The 15,291-nt window shown below is 41.4% G+C and overlaps 2 protein-coding genes across 3 annotated transcripts; one reads left to right on the top strand and one right to left on the bottom strand.

Moving 5' to 3' along the window:
* Positions 1–611: 611 nt before the first annotated feature.
* LOC105900059 (glutathione S-transferase omega-1) lies at positions 612–5,029 on the top strand. 2 transcript variants are annotated; one of them, XM_031579069.2, is made up of 7 exons: positions 612–717; positions 926–1,011; positions 1,669–1,777; positions 2,188–2,410; positions 3,054–3,155; positions 4,273–4,379; positions 4,510–5,029. In XM_031579069.2, exons 2-7 carry the CDS (start codon positions 981–983, stop codon positions 4,658–4,660), a joined length of 723 nt encoding a protein of 240 aa, XP_031434929.1. In that variant the 5' UTR covers positions 612–717; positions 926–980; the 3' UTR covers positions 4,661–5,029. The 2 variants fall into 2 exon arrangements, with proteins under 2 accessions (XP_031434929.1, XP_031434930.1); XM_031579070.2 differs by having other exon boundaries at positions 651–717; positions 947–1,011.
* Positions 5,030–5,482: 453 nt separating this feature from the next.
* On the bottom strand, positions 5,483–10,966 carry LOC105900058 (inositol 1,4,5-trisphosphate receptor interacting protein). The gene is made up of 2 exons (XM_012827309.3): positions 10,780–10,966; positions 5,483–9,181 (listed from the first exon to the last, which is right to left on the bottom strand). Exon 2 carries the CDS (start codon positions 9,165–9,167, stop codon positions 7,536–7,538), a length of 1,632 nt encoding a protein of 543 aa, XP_012682763.1. The 5' UTR covers positions 9,168–9,181; positions 10,780–10,966; the 3' UTR covers positions 5,483–7,535.
* Between the last annotated feature and the right edge of the window lie 4,325 nt (positions 10,967–15,291).

Here is a 15,291-nt window from a genome sequence, read left to right on the forward strand (position 1 = left end):
AAACACAGACCCACACACATCATACCCACTGATGCTGCAGGAACACACATACACACAATCAAAAACAGACACAGGTGATGTCAGAGGTAACCCACAATGAAAAATACACAAACTCACGCACAGTCTCTCTCTCAGACTCGCAGACATACAGAGACACACATTACATCAAACACATGCAAACAAAAGCTTGGTCATCTTCTAAACGAATTGTATGGAAATAATTTTGGGATGAAACCAGGTGTTTAAAAGGGCAAACATAGGTTACTTTATACCAATATGGATACAGTCTTCTGCATAAATAGTAAAAAGCCTGGACAACTAGTGGGAACAACACGTGTGTTTATTGTCCTTCACTCGACATATACGATCAAAACGAATTTGAAGAAAAGTAGTTGCCTATAAACACACAGGGTATTCAAATGTCCACTGCCCGTTAATGCCCAGATTCCCTCAACTAGTCTCGACGTCCAGGAGAACCACCAAACAACCACAGGCGTATATTGTTGCTTTCACAGTGTGTAGACGCTTCAGCGTTTCCCCGACAACACTAATTTCCGTCCCCCCAAAAAGCTTATTTCCATTGGTGGAATGCATGTTAGACCCGCCCAGGGAAGTAAAACGAGTATCAAAGCCCGTCTATCTATAATATAGTTCAAGCAGCCATATTGAGCAGTTGCACTTTCGCGCGAGCAGAAGGAATATAGTTCATTCAGAGTGGTGGGTACGAATATAATTTATCTTTTGAAAAAGTAAATGAAAGTAATCGTAATCAGTTTGAATGTATTGATTAGTTAGAAGAATATAACTGGAATTTTGAAATAAACATAGCTGCACCATGAGCTGCACCATGAGCTGCACCATGAGCTGCACATTGATTATACGAAGATGTATTTTTGTTACAATGTCAAGTTCATATTCAATGCAGGCTGACGTTACAACTTCGTAGATACCCTAGGCCAAGATATTCAACTAACGCAACGATGGCAACAACTCAGAAAAGCTTCGCTAAAGGTACGTTTCTACCTTGCCTCATTCAAAATCGTTACAGTGGTTGCTTTGAATACATTGCCCCAGTTTGTATCTTATGCAATGCCAAAAATATTGTTGGCATTGAAAAAGGGTCGGACGTTCTGTTACAGAATGTTTTTGATTTGGGTTTAAGTTGAATCTGACATTCCCCAATTGCCACAGAGTGTGTAGTAGCCTACACTCAAATGGCAGTCTCTGTTCTGCATGCACATGCCGTTAAGTGAGATCTAGACAATGGAATATTGACAAGTGAGTATGCATAGGCCTTTGATCTGCAATACAAAGATTTTACAGATCATTTGCACAGACTTTGCTTGGTAATGATGACGTCAATACGTTTTTAACACGGCCATTTACCTTCCAGCTGCTGAATCATTGTTAGGTGGCATGATTGCATTCTGAAAGTCATGGTTATGAGTAGTCAGCAGGGTACCTGAAGATGAGGGTGGAGACTTAATAATACACACCCACAGTGAGTGTGCATTCCTGAAGTGGAAGCAGCGATTTCTGCTCTGTCATCATTACATGCATAAGGACAAAAGTTATTCCAGGACTCACTCAGTGTTAAATTGACCCGTGAATCTTTGTGCAAGCTAATTGTTTGTTTACATAAACTGATCTGTTTACCCTTTACAACAGGAAGTTCTGCTCCTGGTCCTGTTCCCAAGGGCCAAATCAGACTGTTTAGCATGAGATTTTGCCCTTTTGCCCAGAGGACCAGGCTTGTGCTTCATGCCAAGGGTATCAAGTAAGTACCTGACGCAGCCTTGGAGGTGGACTAGACCATGGTGTTACATATATGTGATTTGTTTACTTGACACTGAAGGATCATAATGCTGGCACTATTGATCACTACAGACTTTTCTCTGGAGATCTGTGCCTGTTTTATAGCTTACCTCTGCAATGAAGAATGATAAATATTGTTGTTTGTTTCAGGAATTTTAATGCAATTTTACATTTACATTGTAATGTTCTTGTAAACAGTATTTAAAAACCCAGATGAACAAAAAGCACTGGAACAGTTATTATTAACAGTTATTATGTTATCGGTATTCCCTGTACACTTGCATAAATATGGGAGATTTTTATGGGATAATAATGTAAAAAAAACCTACATATTGCACCTTAAATGTTTTTTTTACTCTATTATTATCACAGACATGAAACAGTCAACATTAACCTGAAGGACAAACCTGATTGGTTTTTGGAGAAGAACCCTCTCGGACTGGTGCCAACGCTGGAGACTGTGAATGGTCAGGTGATCTACGAGTCGCCAATCACGTGCGAGTATCTGGATGAGGTGTATGCAGAGAAGAAACTGCTTCCTTCTGATCCGTTTGAGAAGGCTCAGCAGAAGATGCTTCTGGAACATTTTTCCAAGGTAATGCAGGCCAGCTGACAGGGAGAATACACAAGACTCTCTGTCGTTCTTGTTAGAGCATTAATCTTCACACATTCCTGTGCTCAGTGATTCTGTGTTTCTGTGCACAGTTCGTCATGTAGGACATGGAACTCCACTGGGTCAATTCCCAGGCAGCGAATACACCCCTCCTCTCCATGATTCTGAAGCAATGTTATTGGTTGGCAGGAATAGTCTGGCCCAGTCCCATTTACAGAGCCAGGACTTTGCAGGAACACCAGTTTTATTTAAGTGCAGACATTGGACAGCTAGAGGAAAAGTGAAAGGGATTATAATCAAGGACTACACCTTTAAGTTTACAATGAATGACTAAATGGATGAATGGTTGAATAATCAATGGAATGAGTGAATGTATTCACTATGCAAACAATTGCATGTGCTAAGTTACTTCAAGCTCAACACTTTCTCCTACGCCAGTTGTACTGTATCTGACTAATGAGCTGAAGTTGCCCCTTGTTTAAATAGAAATGGATGAGATTCATATGTTTGTGTTCTGATAATGCTTTAAACTAGGTGCCTAACTTCAACGGCAATGGTAAATATGATTGCTGCTGTTGTAAATGAATACTGAATGTATTGAATGTGAAATGTTGGGCCTGTGCAGGTCACTCCGTACTTCTATAAGATCCCAATGGGCAAGAAGAATGGTGAGGACGTGTCGGGCCTGGAGGCAGAGCTGAAGGAGAAGCTGTCTAAACTAAATGAGGTAAACTTTCATTACCACAGAAGTTAATACAATAAGGTTTTGAGTTAACCACTAGGAATAGGAATTTCCAAAGAAGCTACGTTACCATCACGATGTTTGAGCTATGATACAATATCATTGTGATTACGATACAGTATTGCGATTCGATTCTGTGATACATTGCGGTTTATTTCACCTATGTATTACTTTTCGGATACAGGGAGTCTCTGTAGCCATCTTGGCGCAGTGAAGTTGTTCTCGACTCTGACTTCCTTTCCAATATCCGCTGTTATGCACGAGAAGAACGAGGTCTTGTGCCATCTAGTGAACTCCAGAAGCAATGTTATCATTAGACGTATGTATCAAAATAAAATGAAAATCATAATATTAAATAAACAAATATTGCGATACTTGGCACAGCGGTATCGATATAATATTGTTCCGAACACTCCAAACACCTATTAACCACCCAGGTGTGATGATTTGCTCAGTCTTGTGAATTAGGGGGTAAAACTAATGGATCAGATCATATGGGCCCTCAGATTGCAGCTGGCTCTGGGAGAAGTGGCTCAGGGCCGTGTGTGTGATTGCATGGTCATATCCCATGTAGGCTGCACTTTTGGTGGGCAATGCTACGTACCGCAAAATCGGTATAAACTATATCGGTATAAACGGTTTTGTCTCATCCTATATCTTGTTTGAAAAATATATCGGTGTACCTTATATACCGATATATCACTCATCCCTAGCATCAGGTTAACAGAACATAAAACAAAAAGCTTAAAATCCATAGTGTCGATTGCAGTGAATCAGAGAGGCATGACTTTTTTTTATCTTTCAAGCTCACATTGAGGAAGTGAATTAGAGGAATTTCCTCAGAATGTGAAACCTTTTCTTGCATCAGAACAGAAATGCTTTGATTGAGCAATGGAAATGTACAACTCTAACATGTTGGATTAGTGCATGCAGATCCTTATTCATGCCATTTTGCTTCAGTGCAGCATTCACCATTGTTGTAATGAATGCTTTCTTTGCATCTGTGACTGCCCTTCTGGATGTCATCTAAACGTCTATCCCGGCCTGCCCTTTCAATGCTGATGATAGGGGGCTCAAGTCAACTGTCCTGCTGTTTTCTCAGGTGCTGGTCAACAAGAAAACCAAGTTCTTTGGAGGAGATTCAGTCACGATGATCGACTACATGATGTGGCCCTGGTTTGAGAGGATGGAGATGATGGAGCTGAAGCAGTATGTGTTCATAATTTAACTCCTTGTTCTCCTTGAGCGCTAGGAACTGAATTCTGTCAGCGCCGCTTCTTTCTCTGTGTTTCATGTCCTAGTCAAACAGTAAGGATGTTCTTGTGATCATCTGTTTCAGTTGTCTGGAGGGTCGTGCTGAGCTCAAGAAATGGGTTGAACTCATGCTGCAAGACCCTACCGTCAAGGCCAACATGTTCAGCACCGACACCTACAAGGCCTTTTACAAAACCTACATGGATGGCAAACCAGACTATGACTATGGCCTGTGAGCTCCACGGTGACCGTTACTCTGGAGGCATCCATTATTCCTGATGGCCTGCCTAACTAGTCGCTTAATGTTGATTTGACTGTAGCTTGGAAGTGAAGCTGAAAGGTAAAGGTTGTGGGACTAAAGTCATACATTGATGTTTTTTTTGTAATAAAAAAAAAAGTGGTGTGTTTTTTTTTATATTTGGTGTAGATTTAAATGAGTTTATTTATGTAGGAACAACTGTCTTTTTGGTATTTTCATTTCAGCACTTTAAGCTTTGAGGGCAATCGTGGATTTTATTTCTAACATTCAGCTGTGGTATCAGAAGTTTTTCTTACAAATTGGTGTAAGCAGTCTTTTTTAGCAAATAAAGACAGTTTTGTTTAAATTCAGTTGTGTTATTCGTTCAGGCAAGAATTCAGAAGTGACCCATCATGATAATCATCTCAAAGATTAGAAAAATACCGTATGTCACCAGCAGATGGCTCTCCTGTGGCTCTCCTCTCCTCTGTTAATGCCAAAGTCTTTCTCAAAATTCTGACCAAACCATGACTATGACAAACTCCACCCACCTGGTTCTATTTTAGAAGTCTGGGAGGCACTCAGTGTATTACTGTGACGTCACTGAGTGACAAACAGGAATGGAATTCTTACTCACATTCACATGACCTGTGTTTGCTAAACAGAAATGTAGCCTGGCCTACTCTTTCTATTTACAGAAGAGTATATACTGAAATATGTGTTCTTGTAGAAAACTGTCTTTATGACAGAACACACATATCTATATGGAATATATGGTATATCATGGAACCTAAGTTTCAAAATCAAGAATGCCCCAAGCTTTTAAGTTAAAGCAGTGCATTTATTGATGTAAACAAAAACAGTTCCACCAAATACAATATAAATGTTCTTCATGGAGCAAATACACCAATAATTACTGGTATAAAATAGAAATAAACATACATTTATATACAATGAAATCATATTCAACTGAACACTGAATAACTGCAGGCCTTGTCAGACAATATTTAAACGGCATGTATTGTAACCATTAAGATTTGAAGCCAAACTCAGGTATGGGTTAATACTCAAGAACAGCAACTAGTAAGATCCTTCATTACTTTTGATGTGCGTATGTGGTCACAATATTTCAGCCTTCTTACAGCTATCCTCAATGTCATTTTGTCCTCTTAACAAACAGAGAAATCAGCAAACTTGAGTACAGGAAATACTAAATTAAACCTAGTGCTTTACATGTGACCAGCACAGCCCACACACACACACACTCTGAAGCACCAAACATCATTTGAATTAGCTTCAACAAGCATGCTCGGTTCCAGTTTATATTAAGTGTCCTTAGATACTATACACTTTATACTTAATTAAATGACACAATGTATTTCTTATGTAGAACGGGTTATTACAAGATGTAGTTACAGTTAGTTCATGACCAAAGGTTCAGGTCAGTAATGTGCAATAACATCTACTTATAAGAGAAGTACAGCGTATTATTTTTTATTTACTCAAGTGCTTCTTGTAACTTCAGCCCTAAGCCCATGAAGTGGCCCTGAAACATCTCCTCAGATGACATGCTTATCGGAATACAATGACCTCCCTTTTCTTTAGACAACATGATGTGCATTGACAGTCACGCCATGCTCTGAATACAGCAATGTTGTTGACCCTTTATTAAATTACAACTCTTGTTCGGGGCCTAGAAATGTGGTGAGCTGTTCTCAGGGCTAAATCATTTCCTTTTCTCACTGTTTCCTCTTGACAGTACATTCAGACTGCTATTTGACACATTTGACAAACAACCTGCAGTTAAAGTAACATTGAGCTGACAGCCTCCCAACTACCCTCTATCATGTTTTCTTGTAGAAAAACACGATCAGTGCAGTCACAGAAAAAGGAGGATGAGAAGAGAATAAAACCTCCTATTTTAGATCACCAAAACCTATCCCATCATGGATCTTTTACTGTTTACAATTATGCTAGTTAAGGATGAGTTGTTTCTGAGTAAGGCTCTGTGTTTGTTGTCTTTGAGAATATGAGAAACAAGCTCGAACACTAACCAGTACAATCCAAAAATACAGCAGGAGGTAAATTCGATAAATAGCTCTCTGACTTCACAACAACAACCAAAAATACAAGTATCCTTCATCAGCCCAGATAGCCTCTATAATTACCATAATTTCAAGTGCAGGGCCTTTGCGGGAACCTTAACACCTCTGTTTCGTTCCGAAAAGTCAAGAAATAAGTTGCATGTGCATGGTTTAGGCCTTCAAGAGCAATGACACCTGGGTTTTTAGTCTCTAAAGCATAACAGAAGTAGCACAACAAAGTTTTTGGCAAACACAGTCCTGTATACAGTGTCAGGGTTTCCAGGAGGAGTGAAACCATGTCATGTAAGGCACTTTTTCTCAAAACCTTATCTCTACCTTTGTGACGCCTGACAGAGTACCACTGGCATGTCTCCCTGACTGATGTACTGAGGGACTTTAAGTGAGTGCAGTGGACATCACTAACTTCTTCCACAAGGAATGCCAAAGTATTTACAAGGTGACCTTGAGACCTTGGGAAAAGCAGTCAAGTAATGTGCAATGTAACAAAGTAAATAACACTTCCCTGTTCAGCAAAACTTAATGTGATCAGTGGCCTCTTATTTTTGTGCTGCAACCTGATGGAGAAATAAGAAGTTTCTTTGTCATTGTAGCTGCTTTCCAAAGGAAAACAAGTACAACAACCACCAAGCAAAAACCAAAGCCCTGCTCATTCAGTTCCTTCCAAGCCACGACCACAGTTCCTGTGATAGGAATCTGTAATTTCTCCAGGCAATTACAACTGAGTCACTGAACCTAAGATTACAGTCCATTCTTCTGCGGTGAACCACACTACGACTGTAGTTCCGAGTGTGGCCCATGGGGAACATCTCCATTGGGAATGTGAGGAGTGTATTCCTGGATCAGAACTGGAGCATTCCGGACCATCTCTTGGACATGCTGCACCATTCCAGAGTAGAGCTGCCTTTGCAGCACCAGTGGCCGGAAAAGATTGACTGGTTCTGCCGCCTGGAAAATGTCAGGAACTCTGATTTCTGCTGGAACTGAAGAGTTCCCGATGATGATGTGACTGAGTCTCTTTTCCTGAACACTTTTCTGGAGGAAACCCAACAGATCTTCAAATCTCTGGTCCAGGTTTTGAGGTCCCCATGCAGAAGGGGGTTTAGCCAGCGACAAGTGCAGAAGTGCAGTTTTGAGGTGATAGTTAGTTAGGGCACATCTGCCCGTCAGGCTGGTCTGCTTTTTGTGGAGGAAGGAGGCAACCTGCAAGCACCGGATGTGACAGGAGTTCTCAGGAAGGCTCTTGGCCAGGAGCTTGAGCAAGTTCCTCTCGTACACACAGAAGGAGAGGTGCCAGTGCGTGTCCGAGGAGCTCTCGCTATCCGTGGGGAAATGCGAGATGAAGTAGGCATCTGTGTCCTCAAGCTGGACCACGGGGGTCAGATTAAGCAGCACAACTTTGCCTGACCTGAAACGGATCTTCAGGGCTCCAGGGGAGTCCAGGTTTCGAAACGTGAGCTCAAACTCATACTTGTGCGAGATGCGCCCCCACGCTTTGGTCACAGAGATCTGGAACCACTTCATGACCTGGTCTTTGGCCAGGTTGGTCGTGCCTTTGGAGCAAAGGAGCTCCTCTAGGCAGTGGTCGTCATCTTTGGGGGGGTCATTCCTGGCATGGACCAGGCACAGCATGTCTTCACCGAGGTTGGTGCACCCACATAGGCAGCTGGTACTGTCCTCGCCCAATCGGGCCAAACGGATCTGGCCACAGCCCTGCCACAGGTCCGGGGTCAGGTCGCTTGATGGGCCGCACCACAGTTTGAACTGGTAGCCATAGGGTTCAGGCAAGGCAAATGGCACGATGAGGTCACACGTGAAAGGCCTGCAGACACCCCAGGACTCAAACACGCTTCCTACTCCCACAAAGTCCTCCACCTCCATGTCGGCCTCGCGGTCCCCTACACTTCTCAGAGCCTCCAGCAGGTCATCAGCGAAGCCTTCCACGAACTCACGCAACTTGCGACTCTCGTGGGTCGGCCCATGGAAGCATTTCTCACAGAAGCCTCTGAGGGCGCCTTTCTCTAAGACTAAGCCCCTGCCGCTGGCACATCCTACACCAAACCAGGACTCCTCATCCTCACTGGGTGCATTTGAGCCCTGGCATCCCACTTGGCTTGCTTCCTGCCTGCACACCTCAATGATGAAGAAAATAACGAGGGAGAAAGTGCTCCAGAAATACCAGCTGAAGTTGTCATACAGGCCAGCATCAAGGGCCTCTGCTGAGAGCTCTTGCTCCAGCTGAGCCTGCTCAGCCTCCAGCCTCTCCTGGTGCTCCTTCATGCGGACCAGCAGGTCATTCTCCTGTTTAGGGTCCGGTGCAGTGCTGTTGTCCGGAAAGAGCAAGGGGTGGTTCAGGATGGCAGCTGCCACCACCACACAGAAACGGGCAATGGCCCCCTGCATCCTCACAAGGGAGTCTGTGGAGGGGACAGAAATAAAAATGAGTAAAAAAATTAGTAAATGTTTATAAGTAAAATGAGAACCATGACCATGACCTGTTTCCTTCCTCTCTCCACCTCATACACACAGACACACACACACTCTCTCTCTCTCATTTTAACAGTGCTGTCTGTCTAAATATAGCTTGGAGCCCACTCTGACCCAGACATCAAGCCTGTTTGAATATGTGCGCTGGAGAGCGAAGTGTGATAACCTTTCCAGATAGTTTTTTTCCCCCAGCTAAACACAGCAGTGTCCCCTGATAACTCCACATGGGCTGATAACATTGTTTCCACACTACTAGTCCAACCGGTTTTCTTTTTTCTTAGGGACTACAATGTCATGTTAGTAAAATGTCTTCACATTAACACAAGGATCCAGCACATGGGCTTTAGGTATTTAGGAAACTACTGTCAGTACATTTGCAGCATTTCTTCTGTCACTTTAGGAAGTATAAAAATATAACTGTACACCAGGAAGGAAGTTGGTCTCTTTGCAAAGTTGTCATTTCAAGTCAGCACTAGCTCTGTATAAGAAAATACAGAACAGAAATTGTAACGCTGTACAACAGTGGGAATCTTTCCCAGGCACCACGTATCACAACTGCCAGCACTGTGTGAAATAGAATTTATTAAATTCTTTGAAAGCAGACTCTCGATCCACCTAAAACTGTTATTTCATCCAGTTATGCTCTTAAATATTGCAATAACAGACCATGACACAGTACCACATGCATATGTGCAAGCCCAACTCTCATTACGATAAGAAGAAAAAAATGGCAGGATGTTTAAAAACAGAACTCTCCCATGTTTTATTTTGTTGGCTTAGTCCTGTTTCCAAACTGAGTTTATTTGAGGAATCCTGACATGAGTGAGCACAAAGACTCTGCCTCTCTCATTGGGACAGCTGGCTTCACAGACTGAGAGTAACTAATTTGGATACAAGGACAGAAACAACTAGTTTAACGGTAACAATACACAAAGAATTTTTGCTTTGTATCAGCAGGGGTGCCCCTTTTCATGGTAATGGTCACATGACAAACCAAAAGAAAAAGGTACGTGGAGAATATCTCTCATCTACTATGTAGCGAGTAGGCATCGGGTGAGGAAACTGTACCATAGAGGTCTAAAGCAAAATAAGCCTTCCCTTGAATGTTAAGGAAATTCTTACAGTTTGTTTACTCTCTGTGTTTCCCAGGAAATCACTTCATACGACCCACACCTTTTCACATGTCGTGCCAAAGTGGAAACTAGAGATGCGTTGCCATCGTGCCCACCACTACGGATGATGGGTGAACTCTTGAGGTTGCTACAACAACTGGAAACAAAGTTTTTCTAAACTAGTGTCCAAGTAATTCACATTTAATATGTCTAAACTTTTCAGACAGAATTTTTCATTTTGTTTAGTAGACTAACATCCTGGTACATAGACAGATGTTGAATTTAAGCCAAAACAGTAACAGGCAGATTGTTCTCTCTCTCTCTCTCTCTCTCTCTCTCTCAGTAGTTCACTGTTGTGTATATGAGAATGTGCGTGAGTGTGTTGCGAATTAAAAAGACTAAAAGTGAACACAAACCTTGTCCTCTGGTGAGCTTTCAGACCATTTCAGAAAGTGTTGGGTTACATATCCATCACACCAATAAAGGAAGTCCGCGCAATGGCAGTTACTTGACTGTCCTTTCTTTCTGTTTAGATTCGCGCAGTGTCTTACTCATTTCCTGAGCGGCGGGCTACTCGCCGAAAAACGCTTCTCTCCTCCTTCTTTACGCGCGTACGGCGGCGTATCATGCAGTCCACGTGAGTCTGTTCCAGCGGCAGGCGGGTTCATGTTACAGGATACAGAAGATGACGCGCGGGGAAAGTTTTTAGCCTAATCAAACAGCTGTAGCTGTAATGAAATGGGATGAAAACGAAAAAGAGTGCGTTGTTGTAGATGGGAAACTTCAAGTGTAATACTACCCTTCGCCTACAAACTAAATTTGAGGAAATGTGTATGTTCATATAAATTGCAGTTCATTTACACCGCGAGATGGAGGTGTTTAGTTTCGCATAACGCACATTAGTTTTATGAAAGGGGTATACACGTAGTCCAGGTGAAAAAAAGTTGATATCATGGTCTGTTTGTTTGTCTTTTAGGGGGGGAGTGTATCTATATGAGATATATCATGTTTGAACACAGCTCTTTTCTTCTCTCTGCATCTTGCATTGGGGCCCAGGGTAATACACTTTTGGTCTGCCTGGCATAAACCCTTCTCATTTTCCCTCTTGCAATGTTTCATAAAACTGTCAGATCACCTCTCTGTTGAGTTTGATGCTGCCACCTGCACGTAGGGTAAAACTCTAACGCCACTGCAGTCATATAGTGTGTAAAATATTTTTTTTCTTCACATATTTTTGGTCAATATCATATTTTTAGACTTCTCCTATCAACATTAAACTTGCGTGATAGACTCTAGACTCTGATGGCTGATACGGAATATTAGGTCTGTGTCCCTAGGTAGGTGTGTCTTCATGCTAGCCCCCCTTGAAATGCTGTAGGCTCAAAGCACTTCTTAGGCAATAGCTCGACAACTGTTTCACCAAAAATTATGAAATCTATCTGACCCTCGCTCGTTACAACTCATTTGTGGAGTAGCTCCACCTAGTGAATAATGTTTAATGTAAAAATCTAGTGCTTCAACTAACCACTATTTTATGACATAAAGGCTGTATCACTACCACGTTCTTTGGATGTATGCCAATTTTCATGACATTTCATCCATAGGAGGCACTGCAACTAACACATTTCAATACCTCGACAACCGTTTCACCACAAATTACAAAATATTTATGGCAAGTTGACTCAAGCTTGCTTAACAAAATGGTCACCAACTGCCAATCGAAATTCAGCAGCCAATGCCTGTAATGTAAAGGTTCAAATTTCATGAAATTCCACTTGGACCCTGATGATCGTTGCTTGCGGCTATATTTAAAATGTGTAATTTATTTACAAAGTTTTGAGAAATATGCATGTATGAATACAATGTAGGATTATTAGTTGAAGCTAAGAATATTTTTGAAAACCATGCTAAATGTAGAGTATTGGCATTCTAAACTGGACATGGGTAAATACTATCATAACAGTAAGCTTATTATGATATAATCTATAATTTTTTAATCATGCCTGGCAATCAAACTGGGAAAAACTCCTAAGTATTGGACACAGGCATATTTACTTTAATTTTACAAATAGTAAATCTATTTAATATTATTTAAGTAATGCTATATGACAAGCCTGCCTTGTTTGACTGGTTGTGAAAGGCCAGGCTGGGTAACTGGCAAGGCCTGCCAGGCCCAGAATAGACACATCTACTACCTGTGGTATTAGTCTCATTTATCCTGCAAGATGGGTTATACAGGTGTCTTTTTATTTTGTCCATTAATGTTCTATTTGTTCGCAATTCAAATACATAAACATAGATAATTGGATCATCAGTTGATGTGTTGTGAGTCCTGTAGGCAATGTTCATGTATTAAATGGCACGGAAGCAGAGGGTTGGTTGGTTCTTGCTGTGCCTGGAAGTTGGAGGACCCAGAAGGCTTTCGTGCCCAGGGGCTCTTGATTTCAGAATCCGTCCATGCTCATTCTCTCACTTTGCGCTAAGCATATTATGTTCCGCTATGCGGTATGTCTAGTTTCTCATCACTTCTTCTTTCTTCTTTTGTTTACGTCAGGGGAGAGATGGATTGTGTTATTATCAGATGGCTGGAGAAATTCCACAGAAAGGTGGAAGTTGTGAAATTCAGATCATGACACTGTCCATAGTGTAATAATCAGTATCACCTGTACTATGTCAACTGGAGAGTATAATCTATTTACATCTATATTAATTGAGAGAACCAAGAACCAAGTTCATTCATAATTTTCAGCTATGCCTGGGGGCATTCTGAAAGTGTCACTTTTCCACGATGAAAGCAATGTTACTGGAGATCACTGCATAGCACCTTATTTCTTACACATAAATATGAAGGCAAATGTGAGCAACTCCTTGCTGTGGATTTTCATCTTGGCAAGTGTTTGTAAGGGCTTCTTCTGTGTACCATCGGTACATGAATGAACATACCAATATATTATATTAACAATGTATTTTACACACGCTATGTCTGTGACTGGTGCATTGTATGATATTCATACATTCATTTAGAACAACAGTGACCTTGATTTGGTGTTCTGGTATCTCTTATCTTACAGTTGATCAATGTAACCCCTGGATGGCAATACTACTACTATTATTATTATTGTTCATTAATAATTGTGTAGCGTTGGCAAAGGCATCGTAAGAGTGCAGTTGAAAAGTAAACTGAGCAGCTAGCAACTTTAGCAAGCAAATATTGAAATCAGGAAATTTAGATCACGATTCAACCAATGCAGCATTTCACTTCTTTAAGAGCTGAAAGAGCTGCACCACCAAACAAACACAAAACCTGGCACACAGTGCCAACCAGTTAGGGCTCGCCCTCATGCCAATCAAAATGGGTGGAAGCACTAGCGTGACAGTATTGGGTAATAAGATAACTTACAGATTCATGAGGAAGAGGTTTAACTGGCCGGGCTGATTTGTTGCGAAGGATTTCCTGTTCAAACAGCATTATAAATACCCTCTAGACAGATTCTTTCTGCCATACTCACCAGAAGAACCAATGCAAGGACCACAGGTTGAAGCCATAATATTTCTTGCTGTTATAATTACTAAATATTGTAATTTCCTTCCATCATTTGATCATATCAGGGATTCTGCTTTAGCATTGTAAGTAAAAGTAATTCCATCCACATTTTCACTGTTATTATATGCCCTGGATTTTAACAAAAGTTTCATGGATGATATGTTTATATACGTATTTTGTATCCAACAGGAATTATAGATGCTTTACTGAAAATGGAAGGAATCTACAACCACACTTTCGAATATTTAAATTTCACTGATCTTGAATTCTTGCATTCCCAGGTGACTGCAGCATTTTGGGCAATCTCTTGCTTTGCATTCCCCATTATATGCGCAGCCACGTATGGTTTGTACTGTCTGATCAAGTCCGAGCATGTCACTCCAGTCTATGTCATTAACCTCCTCATGTCTGATATGCTTCAGATCTGTACAAAACCAGTTTGGCACATGATATCCCCTTTAAGCGTAATGCATCTAGTGCTGTTTGCTGTGTATTCTCTTGGTGTGGTGACGAGCATTTGCTTTATGTTGTGTATTTCTGCAGAGAGATATGTTGCGATTGCTTATCCTATTTGGTACCGCTGCAGACACACAAAGAAAATGTCACTTTGGGCATCTTTCATGGTATGGGTGGCAGCTGTTCTTTATGTGCTAATTGTATCATTGGCTGTTCTCACTGGCAATCTGGATCAGAGAATCTTGATTTCAGGTATGATTGTTTTTTACCTCCTCCCTTACCCACTGGTCATATGTTTTTCAATGGGAACATGGAGGGCTCTATCCAACGCCAAATCGGTGCCAGCTCATGAACGGAGAAGGATTATGGGAACGCTGGCTCTTGTTCTCTTCATTTACACAGTTCTCTTTCTGCCATTCATCATCCTGATGCTGACCATCACTGTCTCACCCGCACTCCTCAACGAAGCCCCTGTGCAGAACTTATGGATTCTGGCTGATATTCTCCTGGCCTTGAACCCCATGGTTGACCCCATACTCTATGTGTTCATGAGGAGAGATGCTAAGGATATGCTGGAGGTTGTGGCGTGTTGTATGAAGAAACAACAGGATCAGCCAGAAACCTTACAGTCATCTTAGCTGAGAGCTGCTGTGCTTTTGGGGACTTTATAACCAATCAGGATTTTACATAGTACTGTCAGTCCTCTATAAAAGATATGCAGGGAAGTTATTACTGTAAGATATCATACATTCTTATCTGCACGCATATTATGTTTTTAATGAAGTGATTTTTGTTTTGTTTTGTCTACTTTGATCATCTAGGTACGGGACAGTTTCCTGTGCCCTATGGATCTATGCAGTATACAGTGTTTCTCAATGTTGCTTTGCCAGTAGCGACTTATTTATAGTGATGTGTAATATTGTTGTAT

This window comes from Clupea harengus, chromosome 13 (assembly GCF_900700415.2).
Source record: "Clupea harengus chromosome 13, Ch_v2.0.2, whole genome shotgun sequence".
Lineage (NCBI taxonomy): Eukaryota > Metazoa > Chordata > Actinopteri > Clupeiformes > Clupeidae > Clupea > Clupea harengus.